We start from the raw sequence: 24,880 nt of genomic DNA, 5'->3' as shown, positions 1-24,880 counted from the left end.
AACAATGAATTGACTGATCCTTGCAGCTCTTGCTGATTTGATTGTTTGTATCCGTTTCTATTTCAAAATTATTTGCAATTTTTTGAAAATCTCAATACGGACCAATGACGTATCCAAATCTCAACAGGTGCAATATTTGTTTTAGGAAAAATGTTCAGCAAAGTTAATATTCTGAAGCAGGGATGTCAAAGTCAAGTACATCAATTGCTGAACGTTGACATCTGCCCTGAATGCTGATGAATAATGAAGCCGAGGCGGCCCACTTGCGGCGCTGCAGTGAGTTCGCTGGCTACCGTTGCATTGTGGGTAATGTCGTTTTGGTGCGTGAAAAACACCAGCAGGCGGCTGTGGCGTGCGGGCCGGTTCTAATACTCATCAAATATCATCCCGGGGGCCAAGATCATTCATTCGCGGGCCTTGACTTTGACACCCATGGTCTAAATGAACTATTTTGGTGCTGCGGACGTGTCCCAGTGTACAGTACAACCTGTACTCTGCAGACTACAGACCGTTTTAATATATTTATAAATAGAAATGAGAATAATGATCCAAAAATGATCATTCCCTCCAATATTGTGAATAAATTGCAATATCAGTCAAAAATATGTTGCTCATGTATTCAAATGTGTAACTGACGTTTTTTTAACTGTATAATTGGCACCGTTGTAAATCAACAATTTCCACTGTAATATAAATAAAGGTTGAATGAATCATATGCTTCATCTGAAAGTGGATGTTTCATGAAACAAACAGATTTTGTCCATCGTCGTGTATTTATTTAAAAAACAACAACAAACAAAGCAGCAGAAACACAGTAACTTTGCACTCATGGATGTTGTTTTTCGGTCCTCGGTCAGATTTCAGACAATCAGGACTCTTTGGACATGGACCCTCAGGAGCACTCGTTCACGCGCACCATCGACGAGGAGGCGGAGCTGGAAGAAAGAGCCGACCGCGAGAGGGAGGAGGGCCATCAGGAACAAGACGACGAAGAGGAGGACAGGGAGCACGAAGTCATGACGGCTGGAAGTGAGTACACCTGCCTGGAGGTGAACGTCCATGTGCTTTTAGTGTGCTAATCATTGGGAACATTAAGCGTATGAATTATTGAAAGGAGCCAGTTGAGGTGGTTCAGGATCATCTAGTAAGGATGAACCCTGGGCGCCTCCCTAGGGAGTTGTTCCAGGCACGTCCAGCTGGGAGGAGGCCTCGGGGAAGACCCAGGACCAGGTGGAGAGATTAGATCTCCACACTGGCCTGGGAACGCCTCAGGATCCCCCAGTTAGAGCTGGTTAATGTGGCCCGGGAAAGGGAAGTTTGGGGTCCCCTGCTAAAGCTGCTGCCCCCGAGACCCGACCCCGGATAAGAGGCTGAAGATGAGATGAGATGAGAGATTTCTAAGTTTGTTTTTATCCTGCCTGCTTCATCATTCACATCTCTACTTTATGACAATAGTTAAACTGGTGATTTTACTAGATGATTATTTTCAATGTATTTGCTTGCCGCTTTATCCTGTTGAATGTTTTTGCGTGTTGGGTTAATTCTGGAGTGTATTTAGGCATTTATTCCACTATGAATAATGTATTCATTTAAAAGGGAAACGTTTCGATCCACAAGATCTGACTCCCTTTTAACTTAATTATTTATATCGGTGTAAGTAGCAGACCTTCTTTGTTCCCTGCAGGGAAGTGTTTTGTCTGGATGTGCGCACATTTGGCCCCTGCTCCTGGAGTTTTATTTGATGATACACAGGCAGTTCAGTTTTGAATTCAGTGATAATCTTAATTTTGTTTTGATATGACAAAGCATAGCAGCGAGGGATCCGTCTTACATACACTGGTTAGTTTATGTTATGCAGTCGTGGGTAGGGACGGCAGGATTCATGGATTTTCATAACGTCACAGTTTCAGAACTGTAAGAATTGTAGAAGCAATAATATCTTCGTTGTCCTCGTTTTGTGTGTGAGAGATGCGTCGTGCCGCTCACCTGAAGCGCGGAGAAGACCAGCTGTAAAAAAAGGAGAGAACTGACATTCAGCCTTAGATTTGACAAAAAGCTCCTTAAACGTTGAGGATGGAGCGTTTAGTGTGTGTCCAAAATGAGCAGGGAGTCGTTGGAATAGTCGTCTAAAAGTGAGTGAAAGGGTCCAACACCGTGAATATGATCCAACATGTTCCAGTGTTTTCTGCTCAAGTCTGTGTGAAAAAAGTGAATTAGTGAACGTAACGTTACTAAGCTGGACCAAACCAGTTTAAACTGGGCTGGAGGACCAAACCAGGTTAAACTGGGCTGGAGGACCAAACCAGTTTAAACTGGGCTGGAGGACCAAACCAGGTTAAACTGGGCTGGAGGACCAAAGAAGTTTAAACTGGACTGGAGGACCAAAGCAGTTTAAACTGGGCTGGAGGACCAAACCAGTTTAAACTGGACTGGAGGACCAAAGCAGTTTAAACTGGACTGGAGGACCAAAGCAGTCTAAACTGGGCTGGAGGACCAAAGCAGTTTAAACTGGGCTGGAGGACCAAAGCAGTTTAAACTGGGCTGGAGGACCAAACCAGTTTAAACTGGGCTGGAGGACCAAAGCAGTCTAAACTGGAGTGGAGGAGTTCACAACGTCTTCCTGTTTATTGTCTACATCTGCTGGGGACATGTAGTAGTTACCTGGGTGTAACCCCGGTTCTATGTGGACGTGCTCAGTCTGAATATTTTAAATAGAAAGTAGCCGACAGGTTTGATTTCCCTTCCAAAGTGTCTGATAATAAAGGAAATCGTGAAGGAAACTACTGTAGCCAAACAAATGTGAAGCAGTTCTACAGTTTGTGTAGTGTGTGTCATGATTAGTGTGTGATCGGCTACTGACACATGCATTAATGAGAGGGCCTTCACAGTGACACTGGTGGAAATACAGTAGATGCTTTTACTTGTCAGCTCATTTACAGAGATCTGATCGGCCTAAAATGAGTTAGGTGCTTTTTAATGCGTTGCGTTGCGTTGCATGGGCTTTGGTTATGACCTGCTGCTTGTCCTCTAACCCAGCATCTTGTGTGTGTGTGTGTTTTATTTGTGTATGTGCATCTTGCACCACACAGAAATCTTTCAATGTTTCCTCTCAGCGCGGGAGGTAGCTCGCAGTCGGGACAGAGAGCGGACCAGCAGCAGCACAGGACTGGGCTCCGGCTCTGTCTCCAGGAGCGGAGGAGGAGGTGGAGCAGGAGGAGAGGAGGACACCATTCTGTCTCAGGAGGGGAGGAGGGGCAGTACGGGTCTACCGGAGGGCCAGGACCTGTACACAGCAGCCTGTAACTCTGTGATCCACCGCTGCGCCCTGCTGCTGCTGGGCGTGAGCCCTGTCCTGGGAGAGCTCACCAAGCAGAACCAGGAGGAGGGCCAGACCCAGTCAGCCACAGGAACTCAGGAGGGTCTGAGCTTCATGACCAGGTCAGAGCGCTGCCACACACATACAGCCAGGAGGGAGGGGTAATAAGCTATAGGTACCATCAGTATAGTGGGTTCCCCTTTAGTGGTGATTTCATTCTGTAAAAATATCACGTCACACGCATTGATGACGTCATGGCGATGCGTGGCTTTGTTTCCAGATCTTTCCGTAGACCTCGGAGTTTTTGTGCGTCTTGTCGACTGTTTTTGAATCTTTTCATCGACCAAATCTGCAGTAAACACTCCACCTCCACATCACACCAACGTGAACCTTTCGCCGCCATTGTTTTAGATGTCCGCGCATGGTCCCTCCTTCTTTTTTCTACGTCCCAACAGGCGCACAGGAAATGACCTCAGAACTGCCGTAGGCCTCATGCTCGTACACGTGCGCACGCTCGTGCTCGTACACGTTAGCACGCTCGTGCATGACATGTGCAAACATGCTTTACAAAAGCCCACCTTTCCCAAACGGGCCGTGGACGGCAAGCGTGTCGCAGCTAGGCGCGGTACGGTTGCACTCACACTGGTCAAAGGAACTAGACTTTAGCCGTGAAACCTGTTTGGGCACGGTACGGAGGCACAATGTGAGTGCGCTTATTTGTCTTTGGGGGTGAAATCTTGTTTAGTTCAGTCACATTTGTAAGTGGGGTTGAATTAGGCACGACAAAGCTGATGAATCCTTGTGTGTGGTGTGTTTGTGTTTGCAGGAGTGAGAGTCTGAGTGCAGAGAGCCGCTCGGTGCAGAGCAGCCCGAGTTACAGACTGATGAAGTCCAGGAGCGAGTCGGACCTCTCCCAGCCCGAGTCAGACGAAGAGGGGTACACTCTGGTAAACGTCTAATGTCATCTTCTAACATATCATCTTCTGGGCATGTGCTAGTTATTTTTCTTTATGTATGTATTCCCCTCAGACACTACCTCTCTTACACTTATTTATAACTTCTTTGTATTGTGTATGTTCCTCAGTTTTTTGAGTTTCTATGTTCTTTTTATCTTTTCGTCTTTCTTGTGGTGAGCAGTTTGAGTGCAGCAGGTTAAACCTAGTTGAGCAGAGCAGCTCTGAGCGACGGAGAAAGGAGAACAAACGTTACTACCGACTACTGTAACGGTCTCCTTGCAGGGCTTCCCAAAAAATCTGTCAGGCAGCTACAGCTTGTTCAGAACGCTGCTGCTAGAGTTTTAACAAAGACCAGAAAATGTGAGCACATTACACCAATTCTTAAATCATTACACTGGCTTCCTGTACGAAATCCTCCTGCTCACATATAAATCACTACATGGTCTAGGGCCGAGGTATATCACTGATATGCTCCCACTACATAAGCCTTCTGGATCACTAAGATCCTCTGAGGCCAATCTGTTAAACTCAAATCAAGGGAAAGCATCTTTCAGTCATTATGCAACAAACAGCTGGAATAAACTTCCTTTCACCCACTCTGACCACTTTTAAAACTGGACTGAACACTTTTATGTTCGCCTTAGCTTTCTGCTAAATCTTTGTACTGTTTTTATTATTGTCTGTGTTTTATTCTCTTTGTCTTTCTTTAATGCATTTGAATTCATGACATGTTGCTGTGAAGCAGACACGAGTCTGCCTTGTGTATGAAAAGTGCTATACAAGTAAAGTTGCCTTGCCTTGCCTTGCCTACCACTCGCATGCTCTGATATCTGGGAGCCCTAATTTGTGTCTGACGGTGTTGATTATAAAACCCAAACTGCAATTTTTAAATGATATTCCTTCAGGTATTTTAGAAACATTTTCTGAGAAGTTTGTTAATGTTCTTCTTATTGTCAATCTAGACAACGTAATTGTGTCTCACGATATCTCAATTTGACTTTTTCACCATACGATTCCATTGAAAATGATCAAATTGAGTTATCAGCCAGCTCTCTCACACACACACACACACACACACACACACACACACACCTCGTCTCACTGCTTTGTATCTTTGTCTCTGTTCTCTCTTTCAGAGTGGAAGGAGAAACGTTGACCTGGACTTGGCCTTCTCTCACAAAAAGAGAGGTAAAGATCATTTGCAGACGGTTGTGTCTAATGTTGCGAGTAAAGGTGATTACAGGTCATCAATCATGCGTTACTCTTGTCTCTCTGTCTTTTGATTCCCGTGTGGATAGTTTATTTGCTTCTTTTGGGGCAGTTGAGCCCCAAACACAAGAGGAGCTCCAAGCAAGTAAACGATGGCATGTTTCTTCCTCTTGTTGGCTCATACCTCCATGACTGTGATGCCCCACGTTCATCCCTTCATACTCTTCTCTCTGCGCTGTCAGCAAAAAAGAAAGACCATACGGATGTGCCTATTGTACAAATAACGGCTCATTCTCCTGCCTCCAACGTTTGTTACTTTGCACAATGAAGGCTCATTTCCTGTGAAGAATGTGATTTGTCATGCTGAAGAAAACGTAAATAGAAACCATCAGCGCTGATACTTTAGCTTCAGTCCTCTCACTTATGTATGGAAACACTAGCTGTGGTTACCATTTCACTTCTCAACTGCAGCATTTCTTCCTCAGTGGGTGTTGGAAACTCAGTGGGTCCATTAAAGATGAATCCATAATGGCTGCTGAAGGCTTGTGCCCGCATGACGAGTCAGCATTTGGCCATTTGACAAACTCTCATAGAGTAATAATGCATTGCACTGCATAGCTCTTAAGTACTTAAAAGCAACATGGCCTATCCGTCAAATCAGTAATGTTGTGCATGTGTGCATCTGAAAGGCGTCTCTTCCTCTCCTCCCGTCTCCAGGCTTACTTCAAAGCTCGCCAGACTCCCTCGCCGAGTCCTGGTTCCGGGCCAAACTGAGCCGCCAGCGGAGCTACGGCTCGGCGCACTCTTACGAAGAGTCTGACCTGGACCTGAGCCGCTCCCTGGGCATCCACGCTCTCATTGACAACATGGTCAGTTTCATCAGCGGGGATGTGGGCCTGGCTCCGGCCTTCAAGGAGCCAGAAGAAAGTATGTCCACCAGCCCGCAGGCGACCATCCTGGCCATGGAGCAGCAGCAGAGCAGGGCCGAGGTGAGGGGCTCTCTCAGGACTTGTCTCCCTCTTTAAGACAGGCACAAGTCACTTGTTTTTTAATGAAAACACATTGACAGCCAGTGGACAAAGGATTTTTATACTTGTTCATAACACTGTTTTATTTACAATGTGAAATCATAACAAAATTGACCCCAGGACACTTACCATATAGAGTGAACCACACAATGATCTATTTACGGTATATGATTTATGTATGAACGTATGATTCCCTCTGTAGTGCTGCAGTTACGGATAAACAGGAAGAGCATGGGTAACGTTTTTTCATGAATGTTGAACATAACGTTTCCTTCCTGATCCTCGTTAATTCACTTTCTAAATGAATCTGTTTGTCTTTGAAACCTGTTTGAGTAAAAACACGAGCGTAATGCGAGTGTATTGCCTCCAGCACACACATCTTCTCTCTCTCTCTCTCTCTCCTCTCTCTCTACTCTCTCTCTCCTCTCCTCTCTCTCCTCTCCTCTCTCTCTCCCTCCCTACCTCTCCCTCCCCCTCTCTCTCCCCTCCCTACCTTTCTCTCTCTCTCCCTCCTTCTCTCTCTCCCTCCTTCTCTACCCTCCTCTCTCTCCCTCTCTCTCTCTCTCCCTCCCTTCTCTCCCTCCTCTCTCTCTCCCTCCCTCTCTCTCTCCCTCCCTCTCTCTCCCTCCTTCTCTCCCTCCTCTCTCTCTCCCTCCCTCTCTCTCTCCCTCTCTCTCTCCTCCTCTATCTCTCCCTCCCCTCTCTCTCTCCCTCCCCCTCTCTCTCTCTCTCCCCTCTCTCTCTCTCCTCTCTCTCTCCTCTCTCTCTCTCTCTCTCTCTCTCTCTCTCTCTCTCTCTCTCTCTCTCTCCCTCTCTCTCTCTCCCTCTCTCTCTCTCTCCCTCCTTCTCTCCCTCCCTCTCTCTCTCCCTCCCTCTCTCTCTCCCTCCCTCTCTCTCCCTCCTTCTCTCCCTCCTCCCTCTCTCCCTCCCTCTCTCTCTCCCTCTCTCTCTCCCTCCCTCTCTCTCTCCCTCCCCCTCTCTCTCTCTCTCCCTCCCTCTCTCTCTCTCTCCCTCCCTCTCTCTCTCTCTCTTCTCTCTCTCTCTCTCTCTCTCCCTCTCTCTCTCTCCCTCCCTCTCTCTCTCTCTCTCTCTCTCTCTCTCTCTCTCCCCCTCTCCCCTCTTACGCACAAACACACACACACCCCTGTTAGACTGCCACACCCAAGACATAATATATTTTTTAGCAAAACAACACAAATTCTAAGACATTTTTACGCAAAATGTATTTATTTTTTATCCGATTACTCGATTAATCTCTGGAATAATCGTTAGAATACTCGATTACAAAAAGATCCGATAGCTGCAGCTCTGGCATTGAACATGTCTCGGTTTGGAGTTCATTCACTTATATGAGCTGCAACACGTCTGTAAAAATGTCTTTAATTACTTGGCAACATAACGGCACACAGTCAGAATTTAACATACGCGTTAAAAGCTGGATTTTAAAACCATTTATTGTCATAATAAGCATCTAACAATTGGTGTTCAGATGTTGAATATTGACTGAAAAGTCCTCTGAGAAGTCTGGAAAAGTCTGGAGTTTAGAAGTGGTAAATGTGTTGAAACCCTGTATCTGGAATTTATTAATAATAAGAAAAATACAGGAACATCACCAGACTTTTAAACCAAAGCTATGGTGTGGTCATGAATTAGACAGTTTTTCAGGTAATCTTCTGAAAACAGCAGCATATTGTTTGTAATAATAAGAAAGAATTCAGTTTGAATATCCACCTGAATGCTGGGATGTGTTTTCTCTCCAGCTGCGGTTGGAGGCGCTCCACCAGATCGTGGTGTTGATCTCTGGCATGGAGGAGAAGGGCAGCCAGCCCGGGAACGCAGACCGAGCCGGCGGTGCCTTCCAGTCCTCCTCCTTGCTCACCTCCGTCAGGTTGCAGTTCCTGGCAGGTTGTTTTGGCCTCGGCACCGTGGGCACCGGGGCGCTGAAGAGAGAGAGCGTGCAGCTTCATCACTATCAGGTGATGAACACAGTTCCAGCTAGTTTACACAACTCCCACATATTGTGTTTGATCTAAAAGAGAGAATTTATCCGTCTTAACAAACCAGTGCATCCTTCTCTTTTACAGGATGGTGTAAAAGCAGCTAAGAGGAGCCTCCAGATAGAAATCCAGACAGCTGTTCATAAGATCTACCAGCAGCTGTCTGTCACACTGGAGAGGGCGCTGCAGGCAAACAAGCACCACATAGGTAAGAGAGACTACCGCTGCACATCCCCAGCAGTGGAGCCTCATTGATAGGGTCTTCAAATGTTTGGAAAGGGTCTTAAAAAAGGTCTTGAAAGGTATAAAAGTGAACTTGATGATTCCTGCATGTACCCTGAAATTAAGTCAGACATTAGAAACGTCATTTTAATACGATGACGGGGGACGAAAAGACCTCCGCAAACAATACGCCTGTGCATCGTCTCTTGGGGCTCCTTCAGCGGGTCTCCTCTCCCCTCAAGATGCCTTTTAGGAATTAAGACATCTTTCAAAATGGCGGGCTGAGATCGACAGAGGAGACAAGGAGGCACTAAACAGAGAAATGAGAAGAGTCTCCAGTCTGATGCTTTTATCTCGTCCTGTCGTCCCTTCTCATTCCTAGAAGCCCAGCAGCGCCTCCTGCTGGTGACTGTGTTTGCGCTGAGCGTTCGCTACCAGCCAGTGGACGTGTCCCTGGCCATCTCCAGCGGGCTGCTCAACGTGCTCTCCCAGCTCTGCGGGACAGAGACGATGCTGGGACAGCCGCTCCAGCTGCTGCAGAAGCCTGGCGTGTCCCAGCTCAGCACCGCCCTTAAAGTGGCCTCCACACGCCTGCTGCAGATACTGGCCATCAGCACAGGGTAAGAGGTTTGAAACTGGAGGAGTGGAGTCGCCATTAAAACCTTTGTAAACCTGAATAAAACATCCACAGCCGTGTCTTTCCTTGGGTTTGCAGGACGTATGCAGACAAGTTAAGTCCCAAGGTGGTTCAGTCGCTGCTGGACCTGCTCTGCAGTCAGCTGAAGAACCTGCTGTCTCAGGCCGGAGTCAGTCTTCTCTCCTCTGGGAAGGACCAAGAAGACAACAAGCACGAGGACAGTGCCGACTCTGAAAAGAAAGACTTCAGAGGTGATAAAGGAGTTTGTTCTTGTTGCTCTTTTTATTGTCAGTTTCAGTGGCCTGTATTGAATTCATGTGAGCAGTTTGATTTAGCATCAACAAAAGCTGCTGATGATGATTCACAGTTTTCCCATGAAAACTAAACGATAAATATAAATTATAAATGATAAAAATGTGTTTTTGTCAACAAGAAGATTCACCGTGAATTGAAAAACAGACAAACTCAGATGAGTCTTATGATCAGGGAACAAGAACCAAGATTTTTACATAATCTGTTACAAACATGTGATCATTTATTTCATTTTTATTTATTTTATTTACACACACACACACACACACACACACACACACACACACACACACACACACACACACGTCCACAGCAGATCCCCATTTAAGGGGAAAAACAAAAAAGGAAATCAAAATAAATAAATAAAAGAAACATAATTTAGAAAAAATCCTGTAGTCATCTGATTAAATATCAGAAATTCTAATTTAATATAAAACCAAAAAACATTCAGATAGTGATTAAAACTTAATCAGGTTTGTGTTTTATAAAGAAATAGAAATAAATATAATCTGGTACCAAACTGAAATGTGCTTTAAAGTAATGTTTGCAGAGTGATGTTCACTGTGTAAGTGTAACACGTGCCGTTATTGTCTGGTGTCTCAGCGTTGATCCGTAAGCAGCACACGGCCGAGCTCCACCTGGGAGACTTCCTGGTCTTCCTCAGGAGAGTGGTGTCCTCCAAGGCCATCCAGTCCAAGATGGCCTCCCCTAAATGGACCGAGGTGCTGCTCAACATTGCTGCACAGAAATGCTGCTCAGGTACGATGATGGATGTCAGATACGTACACGTGTGGTTCTTAATATAATGACAACATCGCTGAGGCCTTAACTTTCGGTGGCTGTTACTTTCAGGGGTCCCTCTGGTGGGAAACTTGAGAACGAGGCTCCTCGCACTTCATGTGTTGGAGGCTGTCCTGCCCGCCTGTGAGGCCAACATAGAGGATGACCAGATGACACAGGTAGGCCACTTCGCTGCGTGAAAGGCCCAATTCAGACAGGACTGGTTTAATGTGGGGACGTGGGTTAAGGGGTCGTTTTTATCAGAGGTTTTAGTCTCGTCCAAATGCGCCATGTCAACAAGTCGTCAACAACAGGCCGGAGTCTGTCAGCGAGCTGAACCGCTTGTTCTCTTCCAGGTCGTTGAGCGGCTGTTCGCCCTGTTATCCGACTGCATGTGGGAAGCTCCCATCGCTCAAGCCAAACACTCGATCCAGATCAAAGAAAAAGTTCAGGAACTCAAACTACAGGTGTGAAACCAACCGCTCTCCGTCCCTACGCATGTGTCCTGATTATCATCTTTTGTTTCACTGACGGTTTCTTTAACCCACAGGGAGATTCAGAGGAGGAGGACGAGAACCTTCCCATCCAGGAAGTGTCCTTCGACCCGGAGAAGGCTCAGTGTTGTGTGGTGGAAAACGGCCAGGGGCTGACGCATGGCAGTGGGGGCAAAGGCTACGGCCTGGCCTCCACTGGAATCTCCTCTGGATGCTATCAGTGGAAGGTACAGTATGGTTTGATTAAGTCATTGCACATGGCACAAAAACATGGATTGTACATGGATTCGCTCCAAGGAGTCTGAGTCGACTGCCGATCTCAGTCGAATCATCGCAAAATGTGGTTATGAAACACTGGATTATTCCATTCTTGCTCTGGGGGTGTGAACGTCTGATTTTACATAGAGATGCTTGGTTTCTCCCAATCAACCATGATAAAGAGCCTATTTGGGTATAAATATAAGCCTGTTAATAAATAGTGCTGCTAAATATGTGAGAATAACTCCTGTGCTCTTAATCTGTCCCCTTAGTGTGCAGGAATAACCCCCTCCCCCTCTTAGACAAAGTTGTTCTATCCAGAATCCGGCACCATCAGAGCATCTTGGCTTTAAATCTCTCTGAGCGTCAGAACTACAACAGTCTGCTGCTGTTTAATCATCAGCATCATTTACTTTAATATTTGTTGTTTTTCATTGGAGGCGTTCAGTCTGACACTGCGCCGTGAAAGTGAAACTACAGTTTTAAATATACCGTAAAAGAAAGATACAAACAAAACACGTTTATGTTCTAACAACAAACACTTTTAATCAGACGCTCCTGTCAGAAATCAGACATCACATCTCTCAGTAACCCTCTGCCTGACACGCGTGACCGCGCAGCGCTGGACTCACGTGCACCCGCCGTCGTCTGCTTCATGTTCACAGCGCCCCACCGGATCAGAGGGTTTTTCATGAGCAAAAAAAAAATGTATTCGATGATCAGTCGACTGTAGGCGAGACGTGACGAATTAGATTCGACTATGAACATTTTTAATCGGGGACGCTCCGAGAAAGATTACATTTTTTTGCTTTTTTGTGCCTTTTATTTTAAGTACGACTGAAGGTTGATAGGAAAGGGGGGGGGGGGGGGGGGGTATGAACAGGGTTCGTACAAAGTCTTGACATTTTTGAAAATGTTTATTTTTAACCGTTTTATTTTCACAATTAGGAATATTTAGAATATATTCTTTAGAAAAATGTTTAATTTAGTTTCTTTGCCATTATAAAGATAGAAAGACATAAATTACAGTGCAAGAGACAAAGGCTCATTCAAAGTCCGCCCCTAATCAAAGAAATCATGAGCTACAATAAAAAAACGAGACTTAAGGTTCCTTGAAAGTGTTTGAGTTTTACTGTTAAGCTTCGGGAACACCGTATAAAGTCAGCCGTCTGTTTTTCCCCTTGTCTTGATTGATTTCACGTTTTATCTCCTTTTATAGTTTTACATCGTAAAGGAGAACCGAGGCAACGAGGGTACATGTGTCGGCGTGTCACGCTGGCCCGTGCACGACTTCAACCACCGCACCACGTCAGACATGTGGCTGTACCGAGCGTACAGCGGCAACCTGTATCACAACGGGGAGCAGACGCTGACGCTCAGCAGCTTCACTCAGGGAGATTTCATCACCTGCGTCCTGGACATGGAGGCCAGAACCATCTCCTTTGGCAAGAACGGAGAGGTGAGAGGCGCCCGCTCAATCTCAGATACTGGAGCAGATATGTCCCCGTTAGTCGTCAGGGGCGTCTCTAACTGTTCACTTGTGCTTCCACAGGAACCAAAGTTAGCCTTCGAGGATGTTGACGCCACGGAGCTCTTTCCCTGTGTGATGTTCTACAGCAGTAACCCAGGAGAGAAGGTAAGAGAATACACCTGTGCACCTGTCTGACGTACCTCTTCACCTCTGCTGGCTTTGTTTACAGTGGTTTGGGAACAAATGATCTGTTGTGCTTACGATGACGCATTTACATCGATGTGTTCAATGTTGGTTAATGTGCATTGTCGTCTATACTCAGAATGCAAGAAAAGAATAAGGTTTCATGATCCTAAGTTTTACTAATTTGATCTCTTTGAATATATTTCAATTGGTCTTCAAATGCCTAAATAACGCTGCTCCCCAACTGCTCTGCAAGGCAATAACAAGACTGCATAGTGTAACCGGATCCACCACCGCAACGCCAAAAGGCACTTGTAGTTTCCTCTTCTGAAAACCTCAAATAAAGCCAGAAATCTTGGGGTTATTATGGATTCTGATTTACATTTTGACAGTCACATCAAATCAGTAACAACATCGGCCTACCTAAGACTCAGAGGGCTCACGTCAGCTCAAGACTTAGAAAAACGTGTCCGTGCCTTTATGACCAGTAGGCCGGACTACTGTAATGGTCTCCTTGCAGCTTGGTCAGGACGCTGCTGCTAGAGTTCTGACAAAGACCAAAACATGTGAGCACATTACACCAGTTCTTAAATCATTACACCGGCTTCCTGTACGAAATTCTCCTGCTCACATATAAATCACTACATGGTCCAAGTATATCACTGATATGCTCCCACTACATCAGCCTTCTAGAGCACTAAGATCCAATATGAGGCCAATCTGTTAAACTCAAATCAAGGGAAAGCATCTTTCAGTCATTGTGCAACAAACAGCTGGAATAAACTTCCTGAAGATGTGAGTCTTTCACTCTGACCACTTTTAAAACTAGACTGAAAACTTTTATGTTCACCTTAGCTTTCTGCTAAATCTTTGCACTTTTAACGTCCGCACTGTTTTGATTATTGTCTCTCTTTGTCTTTCTGTAATGCTTTTTAATTCATGACATGTTGCTGTGAAGCACTTTGAGTCTGCCTTGAGTATGAAAAGTGCTATACAAGTAAAGCTGCCTTGCCTTCTGCAGAACTTCTTTTGCTCAAACTGCTTTTCAGTAAAAGGGACAAAATTATGCAACTCATTACCAGACCACTCGAAATGTGTCTCTACATTTTTAGCATTCAAACAAAACACTGAATTGTGGCTAATTCAGCAACAACCTTGCGCTCACATTTAGTTTTTACACTGGTCTCTCGCTCTTTCCATTGTCAGATTTTAATAATGTTAATCTGTATTATTATTATCATTGTTTTAATTATTATTATATATTTCTTTTTTAACCAGAAGCCCTACTCGGGACAAATCTTGTGAATAAGCCTCCCCTAGAACACTGATGCATACATGAGATGATGCTGTTTTAAGCATATCTATGTTTTTGTATTTGTCTTTATTCAAATAAATCTGAAATAAATAAATAAACAGGCTCATGGCCAAATAGTTCTGGTATCTGCTTGTTCTGATTCAGGCAACGTCTGTAGACGGACAAGAAAGGTTTGATTTCATAATCTTCTGCAGACAAACATCCCCGACAGGCTACAATCTGGACGTCCAGGGACGACTAGAATTAGTTGACAATATGACATCCAGAAACTTTAGTTTGGCTCCCCTGAGGACATCTTTTTGCTCACTCTTGCTGCATTGGTTCAGGCATCTGTGTTTAACTGTTAACGTTTCCATTGCAGCTCAACTTTCTAAGAAGTTGTGCAGCTTGTAATGATCTCTTTGTTTATGTACTGTACATGGGCCATCTCATCTGTCTGAATATTGTGTTTCTATGTTTATTCTGCTTATTTATTCCAGGTTAAGATCTGTGACATGCAAATGAGGGGGACACCTCGAGACCTGTTACCCGGCGACCCGGTCTGCAGCCCCATGGCCACGGTCCTGGCTGAGGCCACCACACAGCTGATCCGCATCTTACACCGCACCGACCACTGGACCCACCGCATCAACAAGACCATCATCGAGCGGCTCCACAAGATCAAATCGTGCTTCAGAGAGTCGGCCGGTGCTTCTGGCAGCGGCGGCGGGCAGAGGCTGAAAAAGAGTCGCTCGGTGCAGAGCCGCGAGGAGCACGACGCCCAGAGAGAGAGCCAAGAAACTCCCACGAGGACAGAGGAGGAGAGGGGACGCCACGGACGGCAGCACGGCCTGGGCGAGCTGTCGGACCACCACCTGAGGACGCTCTGCACAGAGGTGTGGCCCGTCCTGGCCGTGATTGGGGGGGCGGACGCCGGCCTACGTGTTGGTGGACGATGTGTGCACAAGCAGACCGGGAGGCACGCCACTCTGCTGGGCGTGGTGAAGGAAGGCAGCACCTCGGCGAAGGTGCAGTGGGACGAGGCCGAGATCACAATCAGGTACTGGGTGAAAAGTTTCGCTGTGGCACCTTTTTTTCTTTGTCACTTTTCTTTTGTATATGTTGCTGTATTTGTTATTTACTGGTATATTTTATACATATACCAAATCATCAGCTAGTTATGAATTTATTCTGGCTGTCACTGCCGTTCGGTTTAACACTTTCACTGCTTTTATTTTGTGAAATAACTATTTTGAACGGGGGAAAAGTCCCTTTAATTCCTTTAGAGATGATCCAACAGCAGGGGTTGCATCGTCTCGTCTGTCATTTTGATGGATAAGGTCGTAAAAATATAATTTTATTGATAATAAAACATTCACACACCGCAGTGCCAGCGGGGGACACTAAAAAACTGCAGCTATTTGTCCCTTCACATTTATTCCCACACTCAGCTGCCAAATATCAGCAACATCTGTTGATCTCTGGCCTCTCCGGTTGAGTGAGCTGCACTGCGTTCTGGTTGCCTCATTAACGTTATCAGCTTCCCTGTTGGCACCGGGTTTAAGTCAGAAATGTAGAATGTGCATTAGCGTCACGGTGGATCAACCCTCAGTTCTCTAATCTGTCAAAATGACGGACGACCTTCTGATTTTTCCATCATCGTTAAAAGAAAATCCTTTCGATGATGGAAAACATAGGTTAACCTCTGGTGCTACGCATGGCGTTCTGTGCCGCACACGTGCTGCGGACACGGTCATCAGCAGTGCGAGCACACGGCTGATAAAATGTATTTTGAAACACGGTTGGAGCTGAATGTTTCCTTACTGCCTGTATTCACGTCCCTGCTACACATTAGCCTCTTTATCACTTTCTCACCTTCCACCTTTCCTGCCTCTAATTCACCGTCTTCACGTTTGTTTTATTGACTTCGCTCACACCATTACTCTCCTGCATGGTCCAATAAATCACCACGCGGCATGTTTTTGTACCTGACCCACACATTCCACCTCTTTATTTGTCTTGCATGCTGTACTCTCTCTCTCCTGCCCTTTCCCTCACTTTGTGTTTCCTTCCCTTGTCTCTTTCCACTCTCCAATCCCTTCTATTAAAGCTTCCCAACTTTCTGGTCGCCTAGTGACACTCCACTATACAACCTGGAGCCCTGCGAACCGCTGCCCTTCGACGTGGCGCGTTTCCGTGGCCTCACCGCCTCGCTGCTGTTGGACCTCACCTACCTCACCAGCATCCACGACGAAACCACCGCTAAGCTCAGCGCGCGACGCCACGACAAAAAGCATCGCAACGCAGCCTCGACTGGGCACGAGCCGACCAGCAACGAAGACAAGGCGGAAAACGAGGGGCACAACCGCAACGAACAAAAAGATAACGCCGGAGTGTTGTCTGGAGCAGCTCCAAACACCGCGGCCTCTGACCTGCGTGTGTCCCACAGCCTGGACGAGGTGAAAGCACACGTTGCACCCAACTCAAAGTCAGAGAGTGAGATCTCCTCTGTGGTTAGCGGAGGGGTAGATGAGAATGAGAGCCTTTTCACTGCAGCTCCTCATACTCCCGCCGAGGGGAACAGGAAGAAAGGCCACGAGCACGGCTCCCGCAGCCACGAGCCCTCTCCCTCCTGTATTGCCACGCAGTCGGAAATCCACGCTGTGCAGCTGTCGTACCTCTACCTGGGAGCCATGAAGACCCTCAGCGCCCTGCTGAGCTGCAGCAAGTACGCTGAGCTGCTGCTGATACTAAAGGTACTGCAGCCTGTTTACTCACTCACATGTTCTACAGTGGCGTGAGGACATTTAAAGGGAATAGTTTGGCATTGTGCAAAAGATGCTTCTTGGCTTTCTTGCAGAGAGTTGGATGAGAAAATTGATACTACTCTGATTTCTTACTGTTAACATGAAGACTGTAAAAATAAAGAAACTCACTCAGGAAGTGCATTTCAGAGCTCAAAATGTTGAACTATTTCTTTAATGTTTTGAATCTTCCTACCTTGTTTTTGTGTAAATAGAACAATAAGATTGATTAAATGTAAAGCCCACATAAAGAATGTGTGTGTGTGTATAAAAAGGTGGCTTTTCTGCTAACCTCTTCTCTCCTCATAACATCAAGGTGCTACCTGAAGCAGCGCCCAGCGGGCACAATGCTGATCTGAACACCAGCACCAGCGGAAGCACAGCTGCCACCTCGCCAGTGTGCCAGGAAGAAGTGGAGATGCGGGCGGCTCTGCAGTTCCTCATGCGCCATATGGTGAAGCGGGCAGTCATGCGCTCCCCCATCAAGCGGGCCTTGGGCCTGGCGGACCTGGAGAGGGCTCAGGCCATGATCTACAAGCTCGTCGTGACTGGGCTGCTGGAGGAGCCTAGTGGGGGAAAGGCCAAGCCCGGTGAGAATGTGTTGAGACACGATGTACCCAGATCAGTACCTGTTAATGTTAATTGTGCCTGGAGAGTTGTTTTTTTCAGCTTCCTCTGTCTTTTTATCTCCCTCAGGAGTGAGAAGCGAACCAGAAGGGGAGGGGGAAGGCACCGAGGGTGAGCAGTTGGCACAAACCCCAGTCACAACCAGCCCCTCCGCCTCCAGCACCACCTCCTTCATGAGCTCCTCGCTGGAGGACACCACCACCGCTACCACGCCTGTCACAGACACAGAGACTGTCCCGGCCTCGGAGTCTCCGGGGGTCATGCCTCTCAGCCTCCTCAGGTCAGAGCAGATGGCTGCACATACTGTCAGCCGGCTCGTGTTAATGAGCATCCTTGTTTTTAATGTTTGATTCAATTGAGACGATTAATTGAATGCTGCTCTCTGATGTGACAGGCAAATGTTCTCAAGCTACCCGACCACCACCCTGGTTCCAACCCGTCGAGCTCAGACTCCTCCGGTGTCCTCTCTGCCGACCTCCCCCTCTGACGAGGTCGGCCGCCGGCAGAGTCTCACCTCTCCTGACTCTCAGCCCTCCAGACCACAAAACAGAACGGGAACCTGTAAGTATGTCACGCAGGTGAACATGGCTGCTGGTGCAAAGCTTGTACAGTTCGTTGCCAATGTAAAGTACGAAAACTGCACACGTTTTAGCTTGTTCACAGTGTCTGTTACTAGGAAACTGTTTACATGAGAGTCACGAATGCAAACATCACAGAGCTTCTGATACAAGTCAAAAAACTAACCTGGAATTAGCTCCCTGCTCTCGGTTGGGTGTCCTGCTGGTGAATATCAAACTATCTTCAGCCTGGTTTCAGATCTGATCTGAGAAGTTTTGTTTTTTCTTTGACACTGCAAAGTGCTGCTCTGATCCATGATGACACAGCAACTCTTAGACGAGATCAGTCGCCAAGTGTCACCTGCTGAGCTGAATCAATAGATCGTGATACATCTGGAGGAAGAACACTGAACGCTAGTTAACATGGATGTAAACAAGGTTTCACACTTAAAAGACAAATTGTATGTTCAAATGTTTTATGAGGAAGGAAACAAACAATTAGTGTTGGGGAGTAAATGTAAACAGAAATTGTTTATCTTTTAATTATTAGCTTTGCTTGTTTTCCCTGATGCTTAATTCATTCCCCCTGAGTGTAATAATGTCTTCTTTTGACATTAGTGGAGGTTTATCCTTTATTTCAGGCACACACTCCGGGAAACTCTGCTACATTAAAACTGTAATAATTATATCCAAATTATTAATTTTTCCATATGGGACGGCTGAGGGAATATATAAAAGAAACAAATAAGTGTAGAGTAAATAAAATGAAATAGTGTCAGGGTTTTGCATGATAACAGTGACAAAGTGACGCACACAACAGATTATTTAAGCTTTTATCCCAGATTTCATAGGAACGTCATTACCTGTGTTGTTGTTTGCTCCAGCTCTGTCGGACCCCAGCAGCAGACTGTCCACGTCCCCCCCTCCTCCTGCCATCGCTGTGCCTCTGTTGGAGATGGGCTTCTCCCTGCGCCAGATCACCAAAGCTCTGGAGGCCACGGGTCAGTCTCACTCAACCTCACCACCCCCTGTCCGTCTGCACTGAAGCTGAATTCTTATTGTGACCAACACAAGTTCGGTAGAGAGCACGCTTTAAACCTAAAAACTGACTGAGGAAGAGGAGGCGCTTACAAAACCTCGTCCATCAGCAGAAGAGAGAAAACCTATTCCTCCATTGAGAAAATCTTTCAGTAACATTCTGTTGTTGTTTATTATTTATTAAGGATCCACATTAGCTGACGCACAAACGCCAGGCTAGTCTTCCTGGGGTCCTTTTCAAAAGCTCACAATAAAACAACAACACAAAGATTCAGTTACAATTAAAAGAAAGTTCTTAAAATGGTAACATAAAAGACTAACTCTTAAGTCTGAAGAGTGATTTTAAAGGTTTCTGAAATGCTTTTTTAATTTTTAAAGGAAGAGCGTTCCATAAGGAAACGGCTCTTTATACAACAGTGCTTTTCACTGAATTAGTTCTTGGTCTTGGTGATGCAAGTAGACCTTTAGGGCGCACTCACACTGTCCGTCCGTACCGTGCCCCGGCTTGAGGGTACTTGCACCCCACCCCCCCGTTGGCCAGGCCGGTTTGTACTCTGTCTATACGTCATCACGCCGTAACACGTCACACGCATTGATGACGTCATGGCGATGCTTGGCTTTGTTTACAAATCTTTCTGTAGACCTCAGAGTTTTTGTGCGTCTTGTCGACTGTTTTTGAATCTTTTCATCGACCAAATCTGCAGTAAACACTCCACCTCCGCATCACACCAACGTGAACATTTCGCCGCCATTGTTTTAAATGTCCACGCATGGTCCCTCCTTTTTCTACGTCCCAACAGGCGCACAGGAAATGACAAGAACCGCCGTAGGCCTCGTGCTCGTACACGTACACGTGTGCACGCTCGTGCTCTTACATCCATAGAAGCGCTTACAAAAGCCCACCTCTCCCAAACAGGCCGTGGACGGCAAGCTGGCCGCAGACAGGCGCGGTGCGGTTACACTCACACTGGTCAAACAAACTAGGCTTTACCCGAAAAACCTGTTTGGGCACAGTACGGATGGACAGTGGGAGTGCGCCCTTAGTTGAAGCTCAGTCCTGTAGTTGTGAACATCATTATTATAACCAGTCTGGTTAGAAACAGCTGTAGTTTACTTGTTTGAATGAAGAAAAACTCTCCAGTGTGATGTGAATCCACAATGCACAAGCAGAAGGTATTCGACGATTGTGGCACTGAATTTGGAATGAGTCGTTTTAACCATGGCCCTAATAAATCACAGCAGTATATATTTTAACGTTTGGTATCATTGTGTGGTATATTGAGGGGTCCAGTGTGTTTTCCTGTTGTCTCAGGTGCTCGAGGAGAGGCAGACGCTCAGAACATCACGGTGCTGGCCATGTGGATGATCGAGCACCCGGGTACGGAGGACGAGCACGACGAACCTCACACCAGAGGCAGCGGCATCGGCGGCGACAGCTCTGACTCGTCCTGCCCCGGTGCGACAGCCTCTGCTGGAGGCAAATCTCTGGACAGGAGCCCGTATCTGTGCTCCCCCGGAGACATCGCCAGTGCAGACGCTTCAGAAATGGAGGAGGGCTTCATCGAGAGGTACAGCTGGAACTCTCAAATGAAAGTGTTTCGTAATAGAGGTCTGATCCACCGAGTGAGGCTGTTAATTAACAAGCAGCTCATATCAGGAGAAAGATGCATTTTTACATCTGTCCTATCTTTAAACTTTAATACCCGTGTGTAGGCTGTGTGTGATTTATGTAAAATGCTAAAATTATGTGTTGCATCATCATCGAAATTACAGTTAATTATTTTACACTGAATGCTAGAAAACTGTGTAAAAGTGTATTTAAAAAGTCTGTGTTTGTGTACTTCGTAGTCCTGAGGGTCTGGAGCAGGACAGTGCGTCAGCCTCCAGCGGCGGTCCGCTCCGAGGCCGCTCTGCTGTCGGTAGGAAACACCGCTTTGACCTGGCAGCACGCACGCTGTTAGCCCGTGCTGGTAAGAATATTCCAAAAAGACGTCTTTTACGTTACCTCAGCTTCGTCTCCCCCCTCCTCACTTCACTTTAAAATTCTTCTTTTCCCCAGCTGGACTGTACCGCTCGGTGCAGGCCCACCACAGCCAGTCACGTCGGGAAGTCTCCTCCCTCCAACAGCAACAAGACCCGGGCGCCCTTTACGACTTCAACTTGGATGAAGAGCTGGAGATGGACCTGGACGAGGAGACCATGGAGGCCATGTTTGGCCAGGACCTCGCCAGTGACACGGACATTCTGGGAATGTGGATCCCGGAGGTACTGGACTGGCCAACATGGGTGTGTGTGACTTTATGCTTTGTCCAGAGGGCTGCCATCACCGTTCTGCTCTATTCCTTCGCTGCATCACTTCTCACTCACAGTGAATTCATACTCTATCTGCACGCTGACATGCCCGCTTCACGCGTTCAAGCACACTTCTCCTGAACGCCCACTTACTCCACTGATCTAACTGGCATGGAATGAAAGACTTAATAATAACAACATGATTATTCTCAGTGCCTGTCGCTTGGAACTCATTAATGCAAAGCTGTCGTTGATTCATATTTCTAACAAATCACATTGCATGTAAGTTTAACTGCTGCTCTGAACAACTTTGTCTCGTGTGTGTCGTGTTTCTCTTCATGTATGTGAATGTGTGTGTGTGTTCCTCTGTAATTGTTCCATGCCTCGCAGCACGTATGTGAGACGGACGATCGAGACGAAGTGGTGGTGTGCGAATTGTGCGAGGCCAATGTGGCCAACTTCAATCAACACATGAAGAAGAGCCACCCGGGCTGTGGCCGCAGCGCCAACAGGCAAGGTTACCGCAGCAACGGCTCCTACGTGGACGGCTGGTTCGGAGGCGAGTGTGGGAGTGGAAACCCCTACTACCTGCTGTGTGGGGGCTGCAGAGAGAAGTACCTGGCCATCAAGAGCAAGGCCAAAGTCCCTATTGTGGAGAGGTACGCACACCTGAGAAAGAACTATATATATAAAATATTTATATGTCAGACTATAAGGAACAAGAGATTTAAGTGAGATACGTTTTAGGTCATTTAGAAACCCTGTCTTCACCAAATACCATATATATGGGCCATTATTTAGTATACAAGTGGAAGAGACTTGTTACATTTAAAGATGAAGTATTTGGCCTAAAAAATCCAGCTTTGTCGCCGTAATTGTGTTGGGGTAACAAAGTGTCATAAATGTGCACTGCAAACCTGAAACTATGTGGACATTACCTGGCAGGGCTGTGTGTAAGAACGCAAATGTCCAAATCAGTTGGACCGGGCATCAGAGTTTATCGTGACTGTGTGTCATGCTGCACTCGTCACACATTCTGTTTTATTTCTGTACGGATGAATTGTCCTGACCCCAAGTGAAGGAGTTCAAGGACCTCGGGATCATGTTCACGAGCGAGGGGACGATGGAGCGTGAGTTTGGCCGGAGAATCGGAGCAGCGGGGGCGGAGCTGCAGTCGCTCTACCGCACCGTTGTGATGAAAAGAGAGCTGAGGAAGGCAAAGCTCTGGATCTACGGCTCAGTCCTGGTTCCTACCCTCACCTGTGGTCATGAAAGCTGGGTCAGGACCCAAAGAACCAGGTCCAGGTCCAAGCATGTGAAATGTGTTTCCTCAGGAGGGGGTCTGGAGTCTCCCTTAGAGAGAGGGGGAGAAGTTCAGCATCCTTGAGGAACTCGGAGTAGAGCCGCTGCTCCTTTGTGTTGAAAGGAGCCAGTTGAGGTGGTTCAGGATCATCTGGTAAGGATGAACCCTGGGCGCCTCCCTAGGGAGGTGTTCCAGGCACGTCCAGCTGGGAGGAGGCCTCGGGGAAGACCCAGGACCAGCTGGAGAGATTAGATCTCCACACTGGCCTGGGAACGCCTCAGGATCCCCCAGTTAGAGCTGGTTAATGTGGCCCGGGAAAGGGAAGTTTGGGGTCCCCTGCTAAAGCTGCTGCCCCTGAGACCCGACCCCGGATCAGAGGCTGAAGATAAGATGAGATGACTTGTCCCAACATTTTATTCTGTGATTGTATTCAGGTATAAGGGACAGGCTCCTGACCTCCTGGGGAAGCAGGACAGCGTCTATGAAGGTGAGGCGCACTGCCAACTATCAAAGTCAAGATGAATTTCAACGTGATGAATTAAATGTTTCTTTGATTTTAAATTGTTTGCGTCTGTCCGTCCCGCTGCAGAGGACTGGGACATGCTGGACGTTGACGAAGACGAGAAGCTAACCGGGGAGGAGGAGTTTGAGCTTTTGGCTGGACCGTTGGGCCTTAATGAGCGCCGGGTCGTCCCCGAGGCCGTCCAGTTCCCTGACAGCGACCCGTTGGGAGCCTCCATTGCCATGGTGACGGCCACCAACAGCATGGAAGAGACTCTGCTGCAGATAGGTGAGCAGGACCAGATCCCAACGTATTCAACACTTCTGTATTCTTAAGTCAAGCAGCTGGTTCAACCTGAACTCTCGTCGGCCTCTGTGCTAGTGGGGTATTCTGCATTCTTAAACCGGAAACTGACTGAGTGTGTGTGTGTGTGTGTGTGTGTGTGTGTTCATTAGGCTGTCAGACCTCGGTGGATAAGAGTTCATCGGGCAGAGTGACCCTCGGTGAGCAGGCAGCGGCGCTCCAGAACCCTCATGACCGGGTGATGGCACTGAGGAGGGTGACAGCTGCAGCCCAGGTGCTGCTGGCCAGGACCATGGTGATGAGAGCCCTGTCCCTGCTGTCTGTCAGGTAGTGTGCTGTACATGCTCTGTCTGTCCGTCCATCTGTCTGTCCGATCTTCTGCTGACTTGAGAGATAGATGGGAGCAGTTTCTCCCTGTCGTGTAACGGTGATTTATCGGTGACCTCTCTCCCACAGCGGCTCCAGCTGCAGCCTCGCAGCCGGTCTGGAGTCTCTGGGTTTAACCGACATCAGGACTCTGGTCAGGCTCATGTGTCTGGCGGCAGCAGGCCGGGCCGGTCTCTCCACCAGTCCTACAGCAGGCTCCGCTGAACGGCCCCGTGGGGCCGCCAAGGCGAGCAAACCCATCTCCTGTCTGGCTTATCTGAGCACAGCAGTGGGCTGCTTGGCCTCCAACAGTCCCAACGCCGCCAAGCTGCTGGTGCAGCTCTGCACTCAGGTACACGTCACTCAGCAGCCTGGGACTTCTGCTTTCCTTGTTTTTAAACTGCTTCTGGGGCAGTTTTATTTTAATAGAGGACGATAGTAAAGCCTGACCAGTATGAGATATTTGAGACTGACTCTGATTAAAGAGGGGGAAATTAACAGATATGTAGCAAATATAGGGAATTTTTGAGGTGAAGTGAAAATTGAAGCTTTATTTCTGGAGTTTGAACCAATTTTTGCACCCGTGTGACTCTGCAAAGGTCCTGAGAAGGCTGCTTTAAAATAAAGGTATTAAAGAATATTCACAGTATTATGCATTACATACAAGTTATTACATTACAACATTACTCCTAGGGAGGTGTTCCAGGCACGTCCGGCTGGGAGGAGGCCTCGGGGAAGACCCAGGACCAGGTGGAGAGATTAGATCTCCACACTGGCCTGGGAACGCCTCAGGATCCCCCAGTTAGAGCTGGTTAATGTGGCCCAGGAAAGGGAAGTTTGGGGTCCCCTGCTAAAGCTGCTGCCCCCGAGACCCGACCCCGGATAAGAGGCTGAAGATGAGATGAGATGAATTGTTCAAATAAAACCAAAA

At 47.1% G+C, this 24,880-nt stretch overlaps 1 protein-coding gene across 16 annotated transcripts in view; it reads left to right on the top strand.

Annotated features, from left to right (window-relative positions):
* Positions 1-24,880, top strand: part of herc1 (HECT and RLD domain containing E3 ubiquitin protein ligase family member 1) — a 72,299-nt gene that overhangs the window by 26,898 nt on the left and 20,521 nt on the right. For 7 of the 16 annotated variants that reach the window (XM_083914746.1, XM_083914742.1, XM_083914753.1 and 4 more), the window contains exons 22-50: positions 858-1,029; positions 3,090-3,438; positions 4,143-4,263; positions 5,409-5,460; positions 6,199-6,470; positions 8,270-8,485; positions 8,594-8,714; positions 9,111-9,348; positions 9,444-9,616; positions 10,281-10,436; positions 10,530-10,636; positions 10,814-10,924; positions 11,008-11,178; positions 12,429-12,668; positions 12,762-12,845; positions 14,658-15,217; positions 16,268-16,913; positions 17,278-17,551; positions 17,658-17,868; positions 17,983-18,149; positions 19,030-19,146; positions 20,496-20,751; positions 21,032-21,153; positions 21,243-21,469; positions 21,866-22,134; positions 23,213-23,265; positions 23,368-23,568; positions 23,736-23,910; positions 24,040-24,301. In XM_083914746.1, coding sequence (XP_083770872.1) covers positions 858-1,029; positions 3,090-3,438; positions 4,143-4,263; positions 5,409-5,460; positions 6,199-6,470; positions 8,270-8,485; positions 8,594-8,714; positions 9,111-9,348; positions 9,444-9,616; positions 10,281-10,436; positions 10,530-10,636; positions 10,814-10,924; positions 11,008-11,178; positions 12,429-12,668; positions 12,762-12,845; positions 14,658-15,217; positions 16,268-16,913; positions 17,278-17,551; positions 17,658-17,868; positions 17,983-18,149; positions 19,030-19,146; positions 20,496-20,751; positions 21,032-21,153; positions 21,243-21,469; positions 21,866-22,134; positions 23,213-23,265; positions 23,368-23,568; positions 23,736-23,910; positions 24,040-24,301 — 6,123 coding nt within the window. Of the gene's footprint in view, positions 1-857; positions 1,030-3,089; positions 3,439-4,142; positions 4,264-5,408; positions 5,461-6,198; positions 6,471-8,269; positions 8,486-8,593; positions 8,715-9,110; positions 9,349-9,443; positions 9,617-10,280; positions 10,437-10,529; positions 10,637-10,813; positions 10,925-11,007; positions 11,179-12,428; positions 12,669-12,761; positions 12,846-14,657; positions 15,218-16,267; positions 16,914-17,277; positions 17,552-17,630; positions 17,869-17,982; positions 18,150-19,029; positions 19,147-20,495; positions 20,752-21,031; positions 21,154-21,242; positions 21,470-21,865; positions 22,135-23,212; positions 23,266-23,367; positions 23,569-23,735; positions 23,911-24,039; positions 24,302-24,880 lie in introns of all 16 variants that reach the window. The other 9 variants (XM_083914748.1, XM_083914749.1, XM_083914744.1 and 6 more) reach the window with 4 other exon arrangements.

The sequence above is a fragment of the Echiichthys vipera genome, assembly GCF_963691815.1.
Source record: "Echiichthys vipera genome assembly, chromosome: 1".
NCBI lineage: Eukaryota > Metazoa > Chordata > Actinopteri > Perciformes > Trachinidae > Echiichthys > Echiichthys vipera.
This window is presented reverse-complemented; position numbering and strand designations above follow the sequence as displayed.